The following is a 22,525-nucleotide window of genomic DNA, read 5'->3' as shown; positions in this document are numbered from 1 at the left end:
GGACTGGAAATTCAAATTCCACTTGCAGCCTTTAGTTAAACACTGGTACATTAATTAACTCACATGTCAACACACAGATCTTAATGTAAATATGGTACTGCACTTTGAAGTGGCTACTGTTATACCAATGTCATACATTACAGCAACGTCCCAGTGACTTAATATACTTTTAATTTAAAGAGATGTTGAGCACTATATACAAATAGGTTAAATACTATAACTTAACTCACCAAAAGAAAGAGTGACGTTTGTATTTTATATATTCTGAGAACAAATATATCTCGTTACCATTAGATTTAAACAGTTATAGGGCATATTCGATATTTGTGTTTCTTACGTCGCACGTTCAAAAAACATATACAATACTACGAATGTAACGCCCAACGAGGTTATCAACTGACAGAGAAATACAAACAAAAACACACACACACCCAAACTACTCGGCCTACAAAATCTTTAATCTGAGTAAACAAATTTACTTTCTGCCACAGGGAATTAAATAACAATAAAAAAAGCAGTTTACTTAACGAAAAAAGTCTAGCAATACCAGTGACTGGAAAAACAAATCTGAAAAGAGAACACGGACACAATCAGAAAGCAGATAACAATACCTGTGTAGTATCAGTAAACTTCTAGTGTTTTCACTTGCACTTTAAGTAAGCGGGCTACTTCCAACAATATAGAATTAACATAGCAAGGTCGTTATGTTTTTGAATCACATAGAAAATAACCCACTGATGCACGCAGTAGCAACACGACAATTTGGCTAACAGAGTAACAAGGGATTGTGGCAATATTTTATAGGAAGCCATATTGAGTAACTCAGGGGGGGTGCATAACGTATATCTGTCTGCATCTCACACTTGCATGCTTACAAAAAATACAGCTAAAAAAGCAACAAATCATCTACATCTGGGGTGTGTACTTAGTTGCCAATTTCCCGTAGCTCACACCCCACATTGCTAATAAGTGGATCATATAATAGGAATGCCACTAAACTTGCCGCACTTGCTCAAAAAATATTTTGCATATTTGTAAAAAGAAGATGATTGTCTACAGCCAGGGATACCTAGATCTCCATTAAGCAAGTAGCCTGGGATTAACTGGGAACAAACTTCCCACCCTCTGTCACAGTGGAACTGTTAACCTGGATAGGGCCCCACTAAAATTATAAACGATTGCATCTCTATTGGACAAGCTTGTGAAATGTTTAAATAGATACAAGACCAAACCAAACCAAACCAAAATATGAACTACAAACACTACTTTGATATTACGAGCGAGCGGGTGTGTTGTCTAGTAATTAATTTCACAGGTTTAAAATAAAATTAAATTTGTACTACTCACCTCGGTCAAAGTCAATTTGCCCAATACTTAATACCGGTTCACAATCCCGGCAGTTCTCCTTAGTTTAGCCGGATTTGTGGCAATTGGAGAGAACGATGAGAAAATAGCAGCCAATCGTTATCTCAGATATAACATGACTGACAAACCCCACCAACTCTTTATTGGCTGATGAAACGGATAGGCACGTGTTAGACCAGCCTGAAACGGTAGGGGCATAGATATAGTACTTCATTTCATTTTTTCATTTTTTTTTTAACAACGTTTAATGACAAAATGTGAAGGGTTTTAGTTGGAATTCAGATTGAAAACTAATTTGCTACAGCGTCTCAATGGAAACAAACAAAAACAAAACCACGACCTTTCCACTTTAATAAGGCTTCTGTTGAGTGGTTGATAGTTGTGGGAGTGTCTTACGCTGATATGTCCAATCAGAGAAGCTGAAAGCAGAACGTGGTTACAGGGGAACAATGTAAAGAAATATAGGAAGATTTGAATAGACCTTTTATTATTATTATTTTATATGCTTATTTAAATTGTAGTTAAACACCATAGTAGAACGACCATAAAGCGTATGCTATTATTTGGGGGGGAGGGGGATTAAACCACAGAGGTTTCAGTGAAGGTATGTACATAATGCCGTTCTGTTTTGGGTGTGTTTTTCGGAAGGTTATTCTGCTGCAGACACCACCTTAACTGTAACAGTGCTGTAACTAAATAGTAGTAGAGTTTCTTTATTTATTTTTTATTTTTTTCAAAACTATTTTGGATTATAATGTTAATGCGGTCCTATTTGTATGACATTAAACACATTTAAAATAAAATGCATGTTTCTAATACATTTTGTGTAGCCATTCGAAAAGAAAGTGATAATACCACAGTAGTGACGTCAAAAGTGATAATTCCTAGAGGAAAATATACTTGAACCTTGACCCATTCGACTCCTCGAGACCATTACTTTCAATGAAACCATAAAATGTGTCGTTTGAAACCAATCGACAGTACAAAATTAGAGTACTTAAAATGTAAAGCTGGTACATTCGTATCTGAGAGGAACGGGAAATTAAAACAAGGTAAAGGCAATCCTCCAAATAAAGCTGAAGCACTAACTGATAACCACATAGAAAGTCTCTACAGCACTGAAACACTACGTTTAAAACAAAACAAAACAAAAAAAAAAAAAAAAAACACTGTACTGCTGAACCTCGTCTTATTTAATATTAGCGTCACAAGGGTATCCATGTATTATAAAATTAAAAAATAATAGATGCGCCTCATCAGTGAGTTACAGGAAAACAGTTCCATCTAGGGTTTCTGTAACAGTATAAATCACGCGACTTTCGGGGTCAGCCTTGATCTGGCCTCCCCAGCGCATCAGCATGCACAACATTTGAATTAATTTGGTTTATTTATTTATTAAAATGTTATATATTTATCAGTTCATTATTTTCTGTTGAGCCCCATTGGCATAAGTGTGTTCAGTCTATTTATCCATTTACTTTCTTTTATTCTTCTATATGTCGCATTGTCTAATTTTAGCTGTTCCAATTCTACAAACTTTCATCATTTATGTCATATTTTTGACAGGTGAAGTGATCTCCTATTGGTTCATTATTATTATTTTTTAAATTTGTAATTAATGAAAGGTGGTTCTGAATTATTTTATATAAATGTTGTTCCAGTCTCTCCAACATATTTTATTTCATCACATTTTTCACAGGCTATGCCATAAACAACATTGCTATTTTTACAGTAGTTTCAGATCATCTTGCAATTCATTTTGAGATTAAACTACCCTTAATTGTAAAGAGCTAGACTCGTATAATTAAAACTTGGGTAGTTAACTGTAAAGAAGGCTTTGTCCCAGGCTAGATCTTTATACTATTCTAACCTGATTGGAAAAAATAAAAAAAATAATCCTAGATTTCTTTTTGCATTGGTAGATAAATTACTAAATCCACCTTCTATTACTTCTACCTATAATAGTTGTTCAATTTTGTGTTGCACTGAGTTTTTAAAATTCTTTCAAAATACAATTCTTGACATTGTAGATCAGATCTTACAGACTCCTTCTATTATGAACCTTTCCTCCTACTTTGAATTAACTAGACCTGATAAAGTTATGATGGAGGTGTTCTCGTTGGGTGCTTTGCAAGAGCTGACAGTGCTAGTTAGGTACATGAGACCAACCACTTGTGCCCTTGATCCTATTTCTACTAAACTATTAAAAGATATCTTTAATATTGCTAATATAAGCATTTTAACAATTATAAATGAATCATTTTCACCTGGTATAGTTCCCTCTGCACTTAAGGTTGCAGTGGTTAAACCCTTACTTTAAAAAAAGTAATTTGAATCCTACAGTTATTAACAACTATAGGCCAATTTCCAATCTTCCATTTTTAGCCAAGGTATTGGAAAAAGTTGTTGCCAATCAATTATTATTATTTTTTGCTTGTAGTGCTTTATTTGAGAAATTTCAGTCTGGATTTTGATCTGCACAAAACACTGAGACAGCTCTAGTTAGGGTAGTAAATTATCTTTTGATAAGCTCGGACTCTGGCTTTCCTTTAATTTTAATTCTTCTTGATATTAGCGAAGCCTTTGACACCGTGGACCACTCCATTCTATTAAATCGGCTTGGGAGTTTAGTGGGTTTGGCAGGCGGTGTCCATTCTTGGTTTACGTCATATCTTTCCGATAGGTTTCAGTGCGTTTCTGTCGGGGAGATGAAGTCTGATTTGTCAGAGGTTCTCTGTGGTTTTCCTCAGGGTTATATTTTAGGTCCCCTGTTGTTTTCATTATATATGTTGCCATTAGATGATATTATCCACAGACATGGAGTGAATTCAATTTATTACGCAAATGCTCAGCTGTACTTGTCTTTCAATCCAGACAATCCCTCTACTGGGGCGCTATTAGCTGCTTGCTTTGAATTTTCTGATGTTGAATTCTGATAAAACGGAGGTCAAGCTTGTGGGTTCACAGCACCAATTAAATGTTGATTTATATAAAATAGATATTAGCAGCCTTTCCTCAGAACTAAAATCTTGAAGCAAGAAATAATTTATTAGGATAATTTTTGATCCTGTTCTATTATTTGAGTCCCATATTATGATAAGTATTAAAGCATCTTTTCATCATTTGAAAAACATAGGTAAACATAGATCTATTATTTCTGCACCTGAAGCTGAGAGGCTAATGCATGCCTTTGTTTCATTGAGAATCGACTATTGTAATGCATTTTTTTCTGGGATTCCAGTATTTGGTGTATCAATTGCAGCTAATTCAGAATGCTGCTGAAGGACTAAAACCAGAAAAGGTGAACATATTACTCCTGTCTTGGCCTCCTTACACTGGCTTCCTATGCAGTTTTGAATTGATTTTAAGATTTTATTTTTAACTTATAAAGCCCTTAATGGATTAGCATCCATTTATTTACAAGAGCTGTTGATCCCAAACGTTCCTAAGCAGAATCTTAGGTCTCTGGATGCAGGGCTCTTGGTTATTCCAAGGGTAAATACTAATAGTATGGGAGGATGGGCCTTTTCTTATAAGGCTCCTACATTATGGAACACTAGGCCTTTTTTTTGTCAGACTAGGAGTCTTGTTATTTTTAAGTCAAGATTGAAGACTTATATACACAGGCATATATACATATATGTACATATATGTATGTAAATAAATATGATTGGAAATGTATTCATTTGAAAGTCTTTTTATTATTTTATGCTATTTTAATGTTTTATTATGCTGTGTGTATTATGTTTTCTGTAAAGCACCTTGGGGTCTATGACATAAGGTGCTGTATAAATAAATTCTTAACGTTAATACAGACTAGTCATTTATTTATGTTGTACTCTCGTTTTAGCGTTCTTCATTCTGCGTTTAATAAGAAAGTAAAGACATGAATGATTTAAAAGCCTATTTAGTTGTTTCACGTTAAAACCCCATAAATGAAAGCGATTTTCTCTCAAAACGTAATTAAAAAAAAACACATTTTGAGGAAAAACCGCCCAATTGGCAGCATTGCAGCTGACATCCGACAGGCTATATGGGCCACCAACTGAAGAACTCTGCCATAGGGTGATGCCAAGCATTTGTCCAGAGCTGTAGATTGAAGCCTGTGAGGACACAGCTCCCTGCGCTGAAGCCAAGTATTGGCACTTATCACTAATCCATGGGACCGTTTTTGTTCATTGTGTAGTTGCTAGTTGTTTTTTTTTTCTCCCCAATTTGGAATAGCCAATTATTTTTAGGCTCAGCTCACCGCTACCACCCCCGTGCTGGCTTGGGATTGGCTAAGACGAACACACGCTGTCTGTCAGCCGACCGCTTCTTTTACACGCTGCAGGCCCACCATGCAGCCAACTTGGAGTTACAGCAGCAGAGGAAAACACAGCTGTAGGCAGCTTACAGGCAAGCCTGCAGGCGCTTGGTCAGATCACAGGGGTTGCTGGTGCGCAGTGAGCCGCGGACACCCTGAACTGGCGACGTCCATGCTATAGGGCGCATCCTGCACTCCACGCGGAGCGCTTTTACCGGATGCGCCACTCGGGAGCCTCCTTTGTTCAGTTTTAAAAGCATATTTTCTATTCAGTTTAACATAAACAAAACTCAGAAATCTCATTCATGTGTATAACATGCAAAATGCAGAGTCGCTGGGTTGCATTCATGAACTGAAAAAACTAAAACATATCTATCGTAAGATGGACAAATAATGATAAATCAATGTAGAATAGTATTTTCAACCATTTTGGTTTTGTTGTGATAAAAATAAGGAAATTTTAAAATAAGGGGATAATGGTAATTGAAACAAATTCAGGTTAAAGTAAACATATATTTTCTAAACCTGAAAGAAAACCACCAACTATTGCAAATATTTCTAAACTACTGACCTGAAAAAAATTGTCAAGTTTTACAATTTTTCTTGCAGATTGTGCAGGGCTTTCAATTTTTTTTTCTGGACTATTCTGAAATGGCATTATTATGCACAGTAGAAAGCCATGTGCTTGAAAGGGTCGTGTTCATTGTTGGTTTTTGTTTGTTGTTTGATGCGACAACCACACAAATCACATAATCATGTTGTTTGGAGACAAACATTTCATAATACAGGCATCTCTGCTGTAGCTAAAAGTGTGCCGTGGCCATAATGGTAGAGTCATGGCGGCAATTAAGGGCACCCACGACAATTGCCTCATGGTTGCCGTTAATTTTGAGGCCTAAAACAATATTAATACCAGAATACTGTATTCACAATAAGCTTATTTACAGTTTTCTTTACAGGTTGAGCAATACAAGGAGCCTAGATTGATGTGTATGTCACAGTAAGCGGCCACACCATGAGTGGGGAGCCTGATGCGTTGGCTATCGTGAATCAGCTGCGGGACTTGGCAGCTGACCCCCTCAACAGGCAAGCCATTGTCCAAGATCAAGGATGTTTACCGGGCCTTATTTTGTTTTTGGACCACCCTAACCCTCAAGTCGTCTATTCTGCACTTCTGGTAAGACACACATTTTGGTACGACTGCGGTATCTGATCTGGTTGTTTTCAGTTAGCACAAACTTTTACCCCAATGAAGATGTCAACAGGTTGCATAACAACAGTCAATGTTTCGTACCTGAATGAAAGAATGCAAGAGCTCAAACATGTCAGTAGTCCCCTGTGGCACAGTGATTAATAGTGTACAGGTGCAGGTGATTAAAGAACAGACAAGCAATTGTAATCCAGGTGAAAAGGTTTGTTTTATTAGTTGTTTTTGTCCAGTGCTTGACAGCCAAACAAACAGTAAATAATAATGATGGTAAGTAATACAGCAGCATATGTTACTTACATTTATAATCCACGGGCTGGTCCCAAAATAATAGTCCCGTTCTTGTATCCCCACATTAAACACAAAACACATAAGTCCGGTTAGTGTGTGTACTGGTGATTGTGGTGATATACACTTTTACAGTGGTACAAGTGAAGTGCTGTCCCAGGTTTGTGCTGGCCTATGGCGACAGCTCTGGAACGTGTTAGCCATCTAGTGAATACACTCAACAATAGACAGTACAGACAAACACTATTTATTTCACCAACAGTACAGGCCCTTCAAGGTCAATGACACAACTAAAACGAAGGAGCATTGCTTTGACCCCTATTTATACCGTCACTCATGACCCCTTGGTAAACGATTGGAGCTGTTTTTTATGATCTGCGGCTGCCACATCATTTGCCCGCCGGGTCAATGAGTTAGTGTACTGAAGCTCTGCCTCTTTTCTACATGATCGACTTCCGTTTAACCCTCGGAACAAAGTGTCAGTTCAAGTAGTCCAGAGTATTCTGTTCCCGTTACTTGGCGCCCTCACAGGTTGAGAGGAAGATTTACCACCAAGAATCATAGTTGTTCTGTCACATCCGCCAACAGACATGAACTTTCTGGAGTTGTAGTTTCCTTTTGAATGCATCAGTTCTTTCACGCTTGGGCAATAAAATAAGTGCTTCCACCTTGCATAGTTTTATTCAGTTTATTCATTTCACTAAATATGCCTGCAAGGTATCCCAGTGCAGAACCCAATGCAATTAGTCCAGCTGGTTTCTGCTGAAGTCATAAAATCAGCTAACAACAGTTTGATAATATCGTCTGACTGTTGTCTTAAGCTCCTTTCAAAACAAAAAGTCTGCCTTTATTCCCTTATTCCACACATACCGAACATAGGCGAGTAAATGGGACATTTAGAAATGTCTGTGGATTCATCGAGTTGTATAGCAAACTCATTGTCACGCAGCCGATCAGTGCACTGCGAAACTATGTCTTCTGACATAAAACCGATCCATTGCTTGACAGTGTCATTTCACATTGGTATTTTTGCCAGTTCCTTGGCCTTTGCTGTCCAAACATTTCCTTTACAATTTCAGTGGCACATGGAATTATCATTGTTTTGCTTTAGCAATTTTCTGCAGCACTATGTACGATGTCACTACCAGCTTTTTAGCCGCGGTAGTTGTGGATTTCATTACAGCTTTAGTACCAAGCAGTTCCTTAGCCTTTCACTTAAAGTAGTGTTGCTTGTTTTTATATATTTCATGCTTGGTAATTGAAGTAACTTACAAAAAAATAGATGGTGAGTAAGTAGATTCAAGAAAATGCACAGAGTCCTTTTCTTAAATCAGTTGCCAGGTTTATTGAAATATGCAGGGAGTCTGGTCCCAGGTACAGGACAAACACAATACTCAACATTACAATGTTTGCATGACATTAAATACCCTTCTGTATAGATGGTCCACCGCCCCTTTCTCTGACACTTAACCAATGGTCAAGGTACAACACATTATTCTGTTAATTTAGTGTGTGTGTGTGTGTGTGTGTGTGTGTCTGTGTGTGTGTGTGTGTGTGTGTGTAGTCTTGTGTGACAACCTCTGAACTCAGTGCATTCTTGTGGCAAAGTGGCTAGTGGAGGGGAACAGGTATAACGGTGATGCGATGCAGGAGTGACAGGCAGACAACAGTTTCCAGTGACAAGGTGCTTTTATTTATAATCCAGGTCTGGTGACCGTTAAATAATAAATCCCCGGCTATACACAACAATGTGTAAAGCACGGGGATAGCAATAATACAGACACAGTCCCGAACAAAACGAACACACGGTCACCAGTCCTGGGTGAGTGCAGACGTGCTTGTGGTGGGTGAAGACACTGTATTTCGTGACGGTTCCGTGCAGTGGTGATCCGGATTGTGCTGACCCTGGTCGACAGCTCCGGACCGGTGAGTTAACTGTCTGGTGGTGCAAAACGCAGACAATTACAAACAAACACAACAAAACACAACACGCAGTTCTCTTTACAACGAGAGCTCCTCTCTCGATCCTTCTCTCTCCAAGCGTTAACCCAAACGAAGGAAAAGACCAGCGTTACCCTGGCCCCTATATGTAATCCCGCATGATATCGAGATAAACGGTTGCAGCTGCCTTATTACTTGCAGCTGCCTCTCGTTTATCTCTCAAATCAATACAGTCTTACAACAGAGTCGCGCTTCCCTCCAGGCTGACCCACTTCCCTGACCCGGAAACGAACTGTCAGGCCAGCCCTTCCAGATGCTTCTCCTCCCGTTCTTTAGCGCCCTCACAGGTTGGGAGGAAGATTCATCACCAGAACTCATCTTTCCGTCACAATTCTTCACACTCCTGGAGAAAAAAGGTCCATAAATCTCCCTTTGATCCCAGTGGCATTATCTCTTTCGATCTCTCTGAGAACCTCTGGGTCCAATGCCAGTCCCTGGGAGCCTTTTAGCCCCTTTATGCTTTGCATTCCAAAGTCTTACAGCCTGGCCCCTTCTGGTCCACAGCATTGTTATCTCGTTAGCTTGCACTCATTGTTGGGCAAGAGTTTGTAGACGCATCGTCTTTATCAATTGTAAGCAGTACATGCAATTTGAACCAAACAGTCTGCTATCTGCAATATTAGTCTCTTTTCAGAAAAAAACACCAGTATAGCTCTGCCAGTCCACATGCGTAGCAAACTGCTAATCAATTCTCAATCCATGTTTTCCAACAGTAATTAAATGTCTCTTTAATTTGTAGGGTTTCAAACATTTTTGGAGGACCCCCCTGAAACCTCCTCAAGGCCCCCTAGGGGGCTGCAGACCCCGGGTTGAGAACCCCTGCTCTAGACAACGTGGCTCTGAAGGTGTATTTAGAATGTAATCTGAAAAACAGGAATCATACCAAGTGCATCCCAGCTGCGGAAATCCTTCAAAGGCCATTCCACTATTTTGCAGACAACTGTGTAGCACAGTGTGAATACCGTGCTTACTACGAAATTCAGTGAAATGAAATGCGACAACATATACCAGTTCTGGAAAAACATGGAAACGAGATTACCAACTCCTGCTGTCAAGTGCTTGACAGTATCAGTAAAGAGTGTTGACGCAGAAAGATCATTTTCTGCATACAGAAATGTACTTTGGGAGATGACCGGCACTCCATAGAAGCATCAAACCTCTCAATGTATAACATGTTCTATCAGAATAATATGTAAACAAAACAATGTAAAATAACTGCAAACTGTACCGCAACAGATGCACACTGTATCGTTTTATGATTAAGTCATTGTAACATTAATCTTTAAGCTATTGAGACAAGTAAACATGATTTTGGATACTGTCTCAAGACACGCCTTTATGTGTAACAGGGGCTGACAAATCGGTAGTCGGTAAAACCAAAAATTGGGTCTGGACTACCGAAATGTAATGTTGCAAAACCCCGTGGGACTACCGGCAGCTTGTAAAGATTTTTTTAAGCAGTTACTTCAAAGATACCAGTGTTGGTTATACCATATACCTTCATACATATCCGTTTATATATATATATATTATATATATATATATATATATATATATATATATATATTATCTTTAGTTTAAATCGTGCATTAGTTGCTTGCAAGATCAGTGACGTGACAGATAAACCAATCAGAGCATTAGCAACATTATTGGCCATGGCATTCTTGGCATACCCAGGATAATGTGCTTACAAAATGTGTCGACCGGAAGTCTCCGTCTAATTAGTATGCGTTTTTGAAGTCCAAAATTGAATCTGGGTGTTCATGAGCATACATTTTTTTATATAAAAAAAATTTAGACCAGATGTTCATTAGCAACTCCAGTTGCTGTCATCTACCACATGGTAGGACCTGCATCGATGGGCTCTATCGCATAGCCTTCAATGTGGGCCCTAGTTCACAGTGTTTGTGTGTTTCTGATGTCATTTCTTAACCATCCTGGTCATTCTCCTGTGGCTTAGGTCATTGTGACAATGTTGCTATGCAGTCAAATGAGTCACTAATGCACTAATGGCTTTGACTGAAAAGCATTGCTCTTGAAACAAATATATGTGGAATAAGCTGTGTTTTAATTAATAACAAAAACTATGGGACGCAAAATAAAGAAAATATGCAGGTTGTAAAATTGTCCTATGAAATAAATGTACCTATCAATTAGCTATACTCATATTAATCTGTTCAGTGTCATATGGCATGTCAATGGTCTACAAATCGAAAGTAACAAAAAAAAAAATCTATACTACCTCTGTGAGGGCAGAAGCTACGTGACTATTTTGCAGGTAAATTGTTCATTTATAAAAAAAAAAAAAAGGTGTGTCTCGGCTGTGTTGGGCACTGGTTTCAAGTCTGACCGATGTGAAAGTCGACAGACTTGTGTGCTGGATTATGTATGGGCTGAGTAATACATAATACTGGCACACACAAGGTGCTGGCGGAAAAAGTAGGAAATACTGCACCTTCTGTCTGCCTTTATGGATCTTAACCAGGAGCCACACACTTAGACGCACCAGGTAATAAGATGCCAGTGTAACCAAGGTGGCCAAACCATGAATAGTTTCATGATATCTTTAATTTAAAGTCTTGTTGGAAAAGGTTTGAACTTTCTTCTGAAGAGCCGGCTTTGCTGTAGATATCCTCCGCCAACTTCATTAGACTATCGGATTCTGGGTGTATGTGGCATCGTATGTTTTGTGCATATAGTGTATGTAGGTCATGTTCTTGCCCTTCTAAACTTCATTAAAACAGTTGTCAAATGGTTTCATGAACCACAAGTGTAATAATTATTCAGAATGGGCTTTAACAAAGCATGTATTAAGAGTCCTTGTGAGAAGAAGTTTTGTGAGTCGTACCCGTAGCGGTAAACCTGCTGCAGGTGTTTTAAATGTATGTTACCAATCATTTTTCAACCCTATCACCAATTCTATATTATCTGTGTCTAACTGTTTTTTTTACATTTTGACAGCCACACTTTTTTTTTTTTCCCCCTCTCCCTTCTATGGCAGGCTGTGCGCTATTTAGCAGAATGTCGTGCCAACAGAGAGAGGATGAGAGGTGAGCTTGGGATGATGCAGAGCCTAGAGAATGTGATGAAAAAGTAAGTGTCATGTTTGGTTTCCTCAGTTTTTCATGCCTTTAATGCATCCAAAAGTAGTAAGGCTGTAGCATAGGTCTTTAGTATTGTGTGTAACAGTAGAGAAATACCTCAATCTAGAGGACTATATGCACCTGTCTGTCAAGCTGTGCACTACATTTGACAAGCTGTTTGTTTGATTCAATCATAGATGAAAAGACTAAAGCTGCAACCCAACTGGTGAGCTATTTCTTTGTACTAAATGTTTCAAGATAGCCACATATGGTGCTGCCGGACTCTAATGCTATAATCTGTGTGTGCGTTGTTTTGTTTAGTTTTTTCTCCTAGCAAGTATCTGACCAGTCCTGTCACTGACCAGTCACTTTGGTCAGGATCATGTTCATCAGGCTTTGCCCTGAAGTTGCAATTTGTTTTATTCCAAGGACTCTGGCAACTGTCATTTATTTTAGGGGTCTACAGTAGCCAGGATGAGATAGTAAATAATATTCTTGTATTGTTCTAACTGCATTTGTGTGTTTAGATAAAATACAGCCTGTGTCAAGGAGACATACTGTAGTAGGTAAAGTTCATTCTGCAGTGTTGCTTCGGAAGCTGTTTATTGCAGTTGGAATGGCTATATTTACCCTCCAGAAGGAAAATGCATTGTTTGATGGATGCACATGTCAAATCAGGTTCTAAATTATACCATGCAAGTATTTAACCTTTGAGCAAAGCAGTTACTCACCAAGATTAGTGAACTGAGACAAAAGTTTAACTTGACAACTTAAAAGATTAGACCATAGGAAAGTGTTTAAAGTCAAATTGATCTTTAAAAAAAAAATGTGTAAATACATTTTTTTTTTTTTTTTTTTTGGTCACATGGTTTGTTAGTAGGTGGGTTGTGTTTACTGTAAATACCCCAATAATATCTGTATGTTTGTATCATCTAAAGCATGGTATCGGAGACAACCTTGGAATCAAAATTATTATTTTTTTTTTTAGGGTGCTCATTTATCTAGCAACATGGTTTTAACAACAATAAAAAATAATAATAATTAAACCATTTTGCAACAATACATTATTAGGAAATGACATACATCCATTAACTCCTATATTCTCATTTTATTATGTTACCCAGGTACACTTTTAGGCTGTACTTATTGAGTTAAACTAATAATAAAAGCTAAGGAAAAAAAAAATGTGTTGACCTTAATTTTTCAGGTTACTGCAAGCAAACAGTTAAATTATTCCCTTAAATTTGTCCAGTCACATTATGATACGAGTTTGAGGACTCGGTGACATATAGTCTGTTCGCAGCTGGTAGCTTCAGAGCAGGACCCTTGTGGCATCTTGTAATGTTGCCTTGTAGCGAAATGTCAGTGTGAGCACCTTTTATGTTTGTACAATACAAATGCTTGTCAACAGTATGCTTCTTTTTATCTCTTCAAATTAAAACTTGCAGCATATGATAAGTACATTTTTGGCTGAAATAATAACAGTAGTGGTGATGATAGTTTATCCCCCTGCTGGTGATGCATTCTGTATATCTAGTGAATTGCTTATCCAACAGGGGTGAGACTTGGATATTGTTCAACACAGATTGTTGAGAGTGTTTACATCGGATAGAGAGGGATTGAGTTGACTCTTGTTTGGGGCCCATAGAGAGTTGGCTTTTGTGGTGCAGGGAATGGAAAATGGCTTGGGATAGTTCTTATCATCTTGCTACTAGTCAGATTTCTGACAGAAACTAGCGAGAACAGAGGTCAGAACATTTTTTGTCCATTAGGTAGCTGTGAGGAGGCATTTTAAATCTTGAGTTTTGAATTGCATATAAAAACATGGGTTAAATAATTTTATATTGAGTAACTTGGCGATCAATATGTCTCATTATATTGTTACTTGGATGTAGGTCATGGACATGTTGTTTTATTTGTAGCCGTGGTGAGGGTGTACAGTACTTGTGATACTAACATTCACGTTCACAATACTTTGTGGAAATTTCCTTCGCTGATGCAGGAAAGGCGGTTCTTTTTTTTCAATTCCTGGGTTTGACATTAACCATGGCCAGGTGGCCCAGGGCTGGAAGAGATCGCAGTTTGGCTTGTAGTTATGAAGCAACACAGTGTCCGGCTTTACCTGTCCAAGTGACCAGTGTATATATATATTATATATATATAATATATATATATATATATATATATATATATATTATATATATATAGATAATAGTGCACATGGCTCCCGTTGCATGAACCCAGGAAAATAAGCGAGTGTGCCAAAAAGCTGAAATTATTTACAAAACAATTAAAACATTTTCCAATCTTTAATACAGTATTTTGATTTTCTGACAAGCACGCAAATGGCTGAAATAACGTATATTAAAAGGCTTCGCTTAGCCACTTTTTTAATACTGAAAGTAAAAACCAGCATGAAAAATATATATTTACTGTATATTGGGCCAGATAAAATTGCATCCAGGCCAGTAAAAACAGTATCTCAGTGGCCCAAAGGGCCAGCAGTTAAAAATCTAAATCTAGAGCCCTGAATTCCAATTCATTTTTAAAATCAATTCTAATTTAGAGTGACAAATTATAATGATTTATTTTCCCCCAATGTCCAATTTGTTTTTTTCTCCTCACCGCAGTGAGTCCCCATGAGCATTTTCCGATCTCACGAGCCTAAACCCAAAATTGCTTTTATGCTGAGCAATCCAAAGCAGAGGTGGGCGGGCTACTGATCTTGGAAGACAGAGATCAGCCCTGCTTCTTATTCACTATACCAATATGCTCGTTGTCTGGCCAGTAAGGTTCACTGTTGCGCAACAAGGAGAATAAGGTTTCCAGTCCCCACCCCTGGGAGCATCAGAGCCAATGTGACGCCCCTTTCGGAGTCCCCGTCTTGCAATCCCCACGGCAGCGCTTTAACTGGAGGAGCCATGCGGAGAACCTCTCAAAGAAACTCCTTTTCAAGAACTTGGAATGGGAATTGGAATTGGAACCGGCAATTGATTTAAAAATTGTATTGGAAATGGAATTGAGCTCAACCCTGGATACAGGAATGTTACAGTGTATTTGCCATCTTTGAGTAATGTCTCCATTGTTCCATTAGAGATTAGCATGTGATTCAGTAAGTAGAAGTCTAAACTCTTGTTGGAAGCTATTTGTTCAAATGGAGACTGTTAAAACAGTTTAAGTTTAAAGGTATACATTTGTTTTAAGATGCAGTCAAATTAATAATGGATTGCATTCTGTCAAGAAGGAAGTTAAATCATTATAAATAATGTTCCTAGTAGGGGTTGCTGAAGAGCGATGAGGTGAACTAACCCAAACTGATTTATCATCCGATGGGCCCCCAGTCAAGTCTGACGACTTTACAACTAGGATTCAAAGCTTATGATCGCCCGACTCTTTCTCTCCCACCCACCCCCCTCCCCTGCCCTGCCCTGCCCTGCCCTGCCTTTCACATCCTGATCTTAGTGTAGTAATAAATGTTTTGCTTTCTTTAGAACGACGACACCTGGAGAAACAAAGTTGTTGGCCTCAGAAATCTATGAAATCCTTAAGTCTGCCTGCAACGCAGAGGCAGACCAGGCCGAACAGGCCAGCTACAGACGCAAGACTCAGTTCTTTCTTGGAGCCACGAACAAGCGTGCCAAAACTGTGGTTTTACATATAGATGGTCTTGATGATGCTGTAAGTCATTTTTTTTTTTTTTTGAGGACGAAAGTTAAATAACACAACACTCCCTTCTGTAGCCTGGTCTCACTGCCTGTCTTCCTTCAAGCCCCAACCAGAGGCTCCAGGCGAGGTAGGTTCCTATATACTCAGAGGCTCCACCTCTCTAATCGGCCTGGACCTATAGACTACCAGGAAGGGCCCTTACCAACATGGCCACCCAGAGATAGGTATGGGTACCTCCCTGTATCTACCTTACCTGGCCTCACAAAGATAACAACCTTAAAGGGCTATCCCCACCATCCATGTGAGGGGAGCCTGCAGTTGACATCAGCGCCACCTATAGTTGGGAGGCTGTTAATACTTAGTACGTTCGCCCTGTTACATTGCATTAAAAGTTGTTTAAAGAGCCAGTATCATAGTTTAACCTTCATGGTGTTGTACCTGCATTTTTTCAAACTTATAAATAATTGTACCGAACATGCTGGGTTACCGGAGTGAATCTTTTGTGTATTTTCAATTTTGGTCCCAGTAATAAAGTTCTAGCCATCAGTGCTACTTAAAAATAACATTGGCTTGTTTTCAAAAGACTGCAGCAATTGAGATTTACCTGCTCATCTCAATAGAAGTAGCCTGTCAGTGGAGAAGCATGACACTTGGGTTTGCTTTTTTTCTAAAATGACTAGTAACATTTTTGTTTTTAACATTTGCTAATTATTTACTAAGATGTGTGTAAGACCCATGGTCCTGACCACAGTGGTGAATAAAAGACTACACATGCGCTAGATAAAGCAACAGTTATTATAATGCTATAGCCCTGAGAATAATAATACACATTTTATTTAAAAAAATAAATAAATAAAATGGTCAATTGTAAATATATAATGCATAAGGTAGCTAGAGAATGGATCATAGAATGTGACCAATTAGTCAGATTTTTCAATTAAATAAAGAAATAAATTAATGAAATTGAATCCACTCACTTGCATTGGGTGTTTGTGACTGGTTAATAAGCGACTGGAGTCTTGATCCTTGGAGCTGTCTTAGTCCCCCTCAAGGTAAATCTATATAATAAATACAATATTCTGTGTTTCGAAGGAGTTGTTATGCTTTATGTTGTGATAGCATGACGATCAAAAAAGAATACAATATTATTGTTTCTTAATTTTCATGAGTGCAGTGTTGGTACATATTTTCTTTTTTAAATTGCTTTTACAATTTTTAGGGAGCCAAAGGGAGAGCACAAGAGACTGAGACAGAAGCATTTACATAAAACAACTAACAACTGTTGCAGCCTAGTACTAGTGGGCAGAGACTCGGTGAACACAGTAGCTAAATACATAGAGAGTAGCAACTTACCAAACTAATATTAAGGCAGGACTAAATGGCTATGAAAAATACTTTTTTTCAGGCGGAAAATAAGGGAAGTGTGCACAGTATTTATGGAAAGTACTCCTGACTTCAGAGTAGTGGTGCATTGTACTCATCCAAAATACTTTAGTCGCTTAGTCTAAACTGCAGAGTAAATTACACAATTACCCAAAATGTTATCTAGAGCCCTGTGTGGCAGGGCATAGGTGTAAATTTGGTAGGGATGTGGTTAAATCCCTGCCAATCATCACATGTGTGGCAATTACCCAATCAGTGACTGGCCACACCTGTGATTGTTGGCAGGGATAGATTTAGCCCTGTAGATCAGAGCCAGAAGCAGTTAATCATCCTGAATATATGGAAAAGCACAGCAAGGTCCAATACATCTTAATTGTATTGTAATAATTTCTGTGTATGTGACACTGCCTCTAAGATTCTGAGGTAACACTTTTTTCTTTTTCTTTCTTTTTTAGGCTTGTAGAAGTCTTTGCGAAGAGGCACTGCTCAAGATTAAGGGAGTCATTAGCTTCACATTTCAGATGACCGTAAAGAGATGCATTGTTAGGATCAGGTCAGATTTAAAAGCTGAGGTATGTTAATGCAAACAAGAAGACATAAGCCTATATACTCTTATTGTTTAGAAGTTTTTGTAATAAACTTGTATTTTACTTTTAGCATTTTCTAATAGTTTTTTTTATTTATTTATTTTTAAATACTTTTTAGGCACTGGGCACTGCAATTGCTTCAACCAAGATAATGAAAGCACAGCAAGTAGTTAAAGGCGAAGATGGAAATGAGGTGAGACATCTATATATTCTAGTCATATCCTTTAGATTTGATAATGGAGCATCATTTAACTGCCGCAATTCATTGAGTTATGTAGTTCCCAATGTAATACACTCCAAGCTAGCCATCAATGCTATGCTGCCAAGTCTTGGATGTTAAATATTATGTTAAATGATATGCAGTGCTTAGATACATTATTCATGCTTGTTGGGTGTTTTAAGGTTTTAATACCAGTAGAGTAAAGTTACTTGAAGCATTGCATCTTGATTAATTCCGTTATCCCCTCCATCACCACTGGATGCTTTTTTTCTCACTTGACCTAAATCAAGCTGCCTTTATTTAATGAGTGTTGTAGTGCCCAGAAAAGTATTATCAGAACTCCATTCTGCTAAATTACAAACTTTCCATAATTGGAAAGGCATTTTCTGCCTGGAGAGTAGTAAACTATCTTAATATTCATCAGCACTGCGCTGCTTAACCAAGAGCAGACATCACCAAGCATCTGTTATAACCTTCAGCTGCTGCAGTTCCACTTCTCCTGCACTGAGAAGGAAGATAGCGCATAACAATCCACTCTAAAAACTGTGTTGTAACCAAATACCGATGTGTGGTATTGAAGTCAGTTCTTTGGTCCCATTTAGTGACTCACAGGCTGCTATTAGAAATGTTTGGTATTTATTTATTTATTTTTTGAAAGAAAGGACAACAATGATCGTCGTTATTTGTCTGTAGGTCATGATCTCTTTCGAAGATGCCCTTGTCGAGGTTGAGCAGAACACAGACCTGCCTGATTATTTGCCAGAGGAGGAAAGCCCCTCAAAGGAGCTGGACAAAGCCGTTTCCCGCGTGGGGATCAAGCAGGATGCAAGCGGCTGGCTCAATACAGCAGCAAACTTTTTAACCAGGTCTTTCTACTGGTGACACAAGGGTTAGACCGGGAGCAACTGTATATTATTTGGAAGTGGTTGGGTTTCTTTTGGAGCGATAGACTGCCAAGTGCAATTTGCAATAATATATTGCGGTGTAAAAAGGCTGTGCACGCAGACACGTACGTACATACATACATGCACACACACACACATATATATATAGATATATATGTATGTGTGTGTGTATATGCTACACACACAGTGTAGCAGTTTTATGCTGTTACACAACATAGTTAATTCTAAATTTGTATTTGTAACTAAATGGCTTGTGAAATGAAGCTTTATCACAGGGATTTTCAGGGAATCTAAAAATGTTACCCAGAGCACTACTTTTGTCTCAGCTTTGCTTCAGTGAGGACCTATATACACAATGCAATTTGAAGGGTGTGTTTGTGCATGAATTATAACTGCTTTATTTTGTTTTCATCAGCCTTTCCTCATTAAGATGATATTTAAATATGTGTTTACCAGTTGTTTGTTTATCCCAAGAGTATTCACAAACTGTTATTTTTATTGTCCGAACTATATGTAATGTTAATTGCTGTCTGCCTTTTTGTTTTGCTTACTGAATTACCTTAATTATGTGTACCTTGGTTGCTGCTTTAATTTAAATACTTTCCCTTCCTTTTTTTCCGCATTGGCAAAGATCGTTTTTGCAGACATCCTTCTAACTATATCGACGTCCACCATCACCTTGTCCCAAAAATTTAAAGTCTCAATGTTAGTGCGTTCCAAGTAGTTTTTACAACTTTGAAATGTAAAGCTTTTTGGATCTTATGTTAAAATGTTTGTTTTTGTTTTGCTGTAAACTTGATTCTGGTGAAGCAATAGGATGGTGTATGAAATTTGAAATGCAAAGGAACCTTACCAGCTGTGTTGCGGGAAATGTATTTGAGCAGCCACCTAGGACCCCACCAAGTGTAAACCATACAGCTCTTTATAGTCCAATACAAAACCAGACACTGCACCTCAATAACAGTAGTACTAAACTGCACTGCATTTTTATGTTTCACTAAATGTATCTATCAGTGCTTTTCAGAGCGATTTTTGTAAACTGTTTAGCATGCAGTCCTGTTTTCTTTTTTTTAGCCTTAATCCAAATCCAAATTATTCTAGTATCTCAAAGGCTGGCTTCTTCAAGATACATTTCAAACAATGCAGTCTGTTACTGTTTTCTGAAAGTACTCAATCTTAGAACAAAGATCAGTTAGTATAGAAAATCACTGTGTTGCTTGCCAAATGTTTTTCAGTGGCCTAAGCGAACCTAAATAAAAAATATTTTCATCTGAAATTGGCTATAAATCTGAAAAGTATCATACAAATGTACAGGCCACAGTGTCCTTAAATTTGTTCACATTATTTGATCAGACATTTATTGTGACTATTTCATGAGGGCTTTTAGAAATCTTGCAGAGGGAAGTTTACATGTTCAAGCTATTTTGGTTACCCATGAAGGTACCTATTAGTTTAAAGTTATCCCCAGGTGTGCCCAAGCTACCACCATACACCTGACTTGATTCCCTGATCTCTTTGCCGTATTGCAATAAAGATTGACAGGAATTTCAGTCCTTAAGTACAATTTTCTAGGTAAGGCTACGAACAGAGAGCTTTTGGTAGCTTTACATAAACTTCTCAAGTTCCCTAGTTCTAATAACTAGAGGTTTCAGATGTTTCAAATCTATCAACTAGGACGCTGCAAATGTTGCTGTTAACACTCTTGAGACAAAAGCCAATATTTTTTAAGCTCTTAATTAAATGACCATCCCACTCAAAACCAATTGAACTGATCCTGTAAGACGTCCTTAAGATAGAAAGAATATCTGACAAGCTCCATGATCACTGGGTAGTCATATTCCTTGTAGTAATAGCCTTCACAGATGACTTCTTCAATGAGCATCTAATGTTGGCTAAACTGCACTTTCAAAAGATTCCTGTCCGTAGAGTGATCGACATTCAGCACTGACATCAGTTTCAGGAGTGTTAATCTTCCATTAAGCTCATGTTATCGAAGGGTTCCTTTTTTTTAGGTTTTAGTGTATTGAATACGCAACAAAGCAAAACCTTGTTTTGACAGCATTTTAATTATCATTTTTACAACTTTCAAGAATGTAAAATGGCTGCCTCATCTCGTCAGTAATATTGCACTGTATGGATTTGTTTTTTATAGAGGTTACCATAGGGTATTCAAATAGAGTACATGTTGTTCACAATTGTTTTTGATCACTTTTATAGCATTGCTGAATACAGTGTTGTGTTTTAAAGCTCATTACTTATTCTAACCATATAAATGCTTTACATATATCTGAAATATCTTTTTAAACATCAGAATTGCTTTAATACCTGCTATTCATGTACGCTGGTACATGTATCATCAGCTGTGGATTAAAACCAAACAAACTTTTCATGTATACTGTATTTTCTTAGAAACTTGTGTCAAATGAGAGCACAGCTGAACATTTTATCCTAGTGGCACATTTAAATAACAGCCCTTCCTGACAGCCAATGGTATGTAGATAGGCAAACATAAAATTAGTAAGAGCTGTTGTTCAGATACGCTATGGGATTTGCATGAAGAGCTTTCTGGTTTAAGCTGTATTTCTACATACTTATGCTTGGGTTTCTATTAAGTATTGCTGGGATATGTAAAGCATTGGAAACAACAATTACGGTGTACGGTAACACCTTAATGGAACAATTTACTTAGGTGTAACATTTTTTGTTCCTGCTTTGGTGCATGTACTGTTCACATTTTCCTTAACTGTTAATCCTAGAAATCTAAACGAAACCCATTATAAGGTTGCTGTTAGTGCAAGTAGAAATGTGTGTTTCCACTCCACTTAAAGTAGTTCCACATTTGTTAAATGTACCTGCAGTTATGTCAAGTATTGCAGAACCAGTTTAGGTTGCTGTTTTTTTAACAAAGTGTAAAGGTCCTTACAGTAAGTGATTATGAAATAATAAAATAATGAACACAAAAACTGCATGTTTTTTGGGGGGTTTCTTTCATAGCTCCATGTAAATATTGTACATGTCTCTAGAGACTTTCTGTTATCACATGAAGGTCTTCGATCATGATTTAATTTCAGATTTCAGTTTAAATGGCGCTTCACTGGTTTGATAAGTACTCTTACAAACCATCCATTGAAAAATGGGCAAAGTTCATATGATGGAAATGTTTTAGAATCAATAACAAGTCTATGTATTTTGCTAAATTGTCTTTCTTTAACATAGGGTTAATACTAGTTTTTATTTCTAAAGGCATTGGAGGAAAAAAAACATTTTTACATAGCTCAGTAGACTCCCTCATAGAAAGTGGCCAATGTTTATGATTAAAATGCCATCAATATATAGATTTGTATCGGTTTAGGTGATTAAATTGGGGGCCACCTCTGTGTTGCTGATTACAAAATGCATGGACCATACTTATTAACAATGGACAGCTGATTGTGTGTAGTTGAGCAGGTGCATGAAATTGAGCTATTTTACCTTAAGTAATTGTCTATTAAAATCAGAACTTAAAATGTAAACC

General features: G+C 37.7%; 2 protein-coding genes across 3 annotated transcripts in view; one reads left to right on the top strand and one right to left on the bottom strand.

The window, feature by feature from the left end:
* Window positions 1-1,453, bottom strand: part of LOC121314329 (mitochondrial fission regulator 1-like) — a 20,300-nt gene extending 18,847 nt beyond the window's left edge. Inside the window, exon 1 of the mRNA XM_041247461.1 lies at window positions 1,348-1,453. The gene's annotated coding sequence lies outside the window, so the exon portion shown is untranslated. The remainder of the gene's footprint in view (window positions 1-1,347) is intronic.
* Window positions 1,454-1,791: 338 nt separating this feature from the next.
* LOC121314328 (armadillo repeat-containing protein 1-like) lies at window positions 1,792-21,974 on the top strand. 2 transcript variants are annotated; one of them, XM_041247459.1, is made up of 7 exons: window positions 1,792-1,969; window positions 6,631-6,848; window positions 12,169-12,260; window positions 15,742-15,928; window positions 17,755-17,871; window positions 18,005-18,079; window positions 18,800-21,974. In XM_041247459.1, exons 2-7 carry the CDS (start codon window positions 6,687-6,689, stop codon window positions 18,986-18,988), a joined length of 822 nt encoding a protein of 273 aa, XP_041103393.1. In that variant the 5' UTR covers window positions 1,792-1,969; window positions 6,631-6,686; the 3' UTR covers window positions 18,989-21,974. The 2 variants fall into 2 exon arrangements, with proteins under 2 accessions (XP_041103393.1, XP_041103394.1); XM_041247460.1 differs by having other exon boundaries at window positions 6,619-6,848.
* Window positions 21,975-22,525: the final 551 nt, after the last annotated feature.

Source organism: Polyodon spathula, chromosome 4, assembly GCF_017654505.1.
Source record: "Polyodon spathula isolate WHYD16114869_AA chromosome 4, ASM1765450v1, whole genome shotgun sequence".
NCBI lineage: Eukaryota > Metazoa > Chordata > Actinopteri > Acipenseriformes > Polyodontidae > Polyodon > Polyodon spathula.
This window is presented reverse-complemented; position numbering and strand designations above follow the sequence as displayed.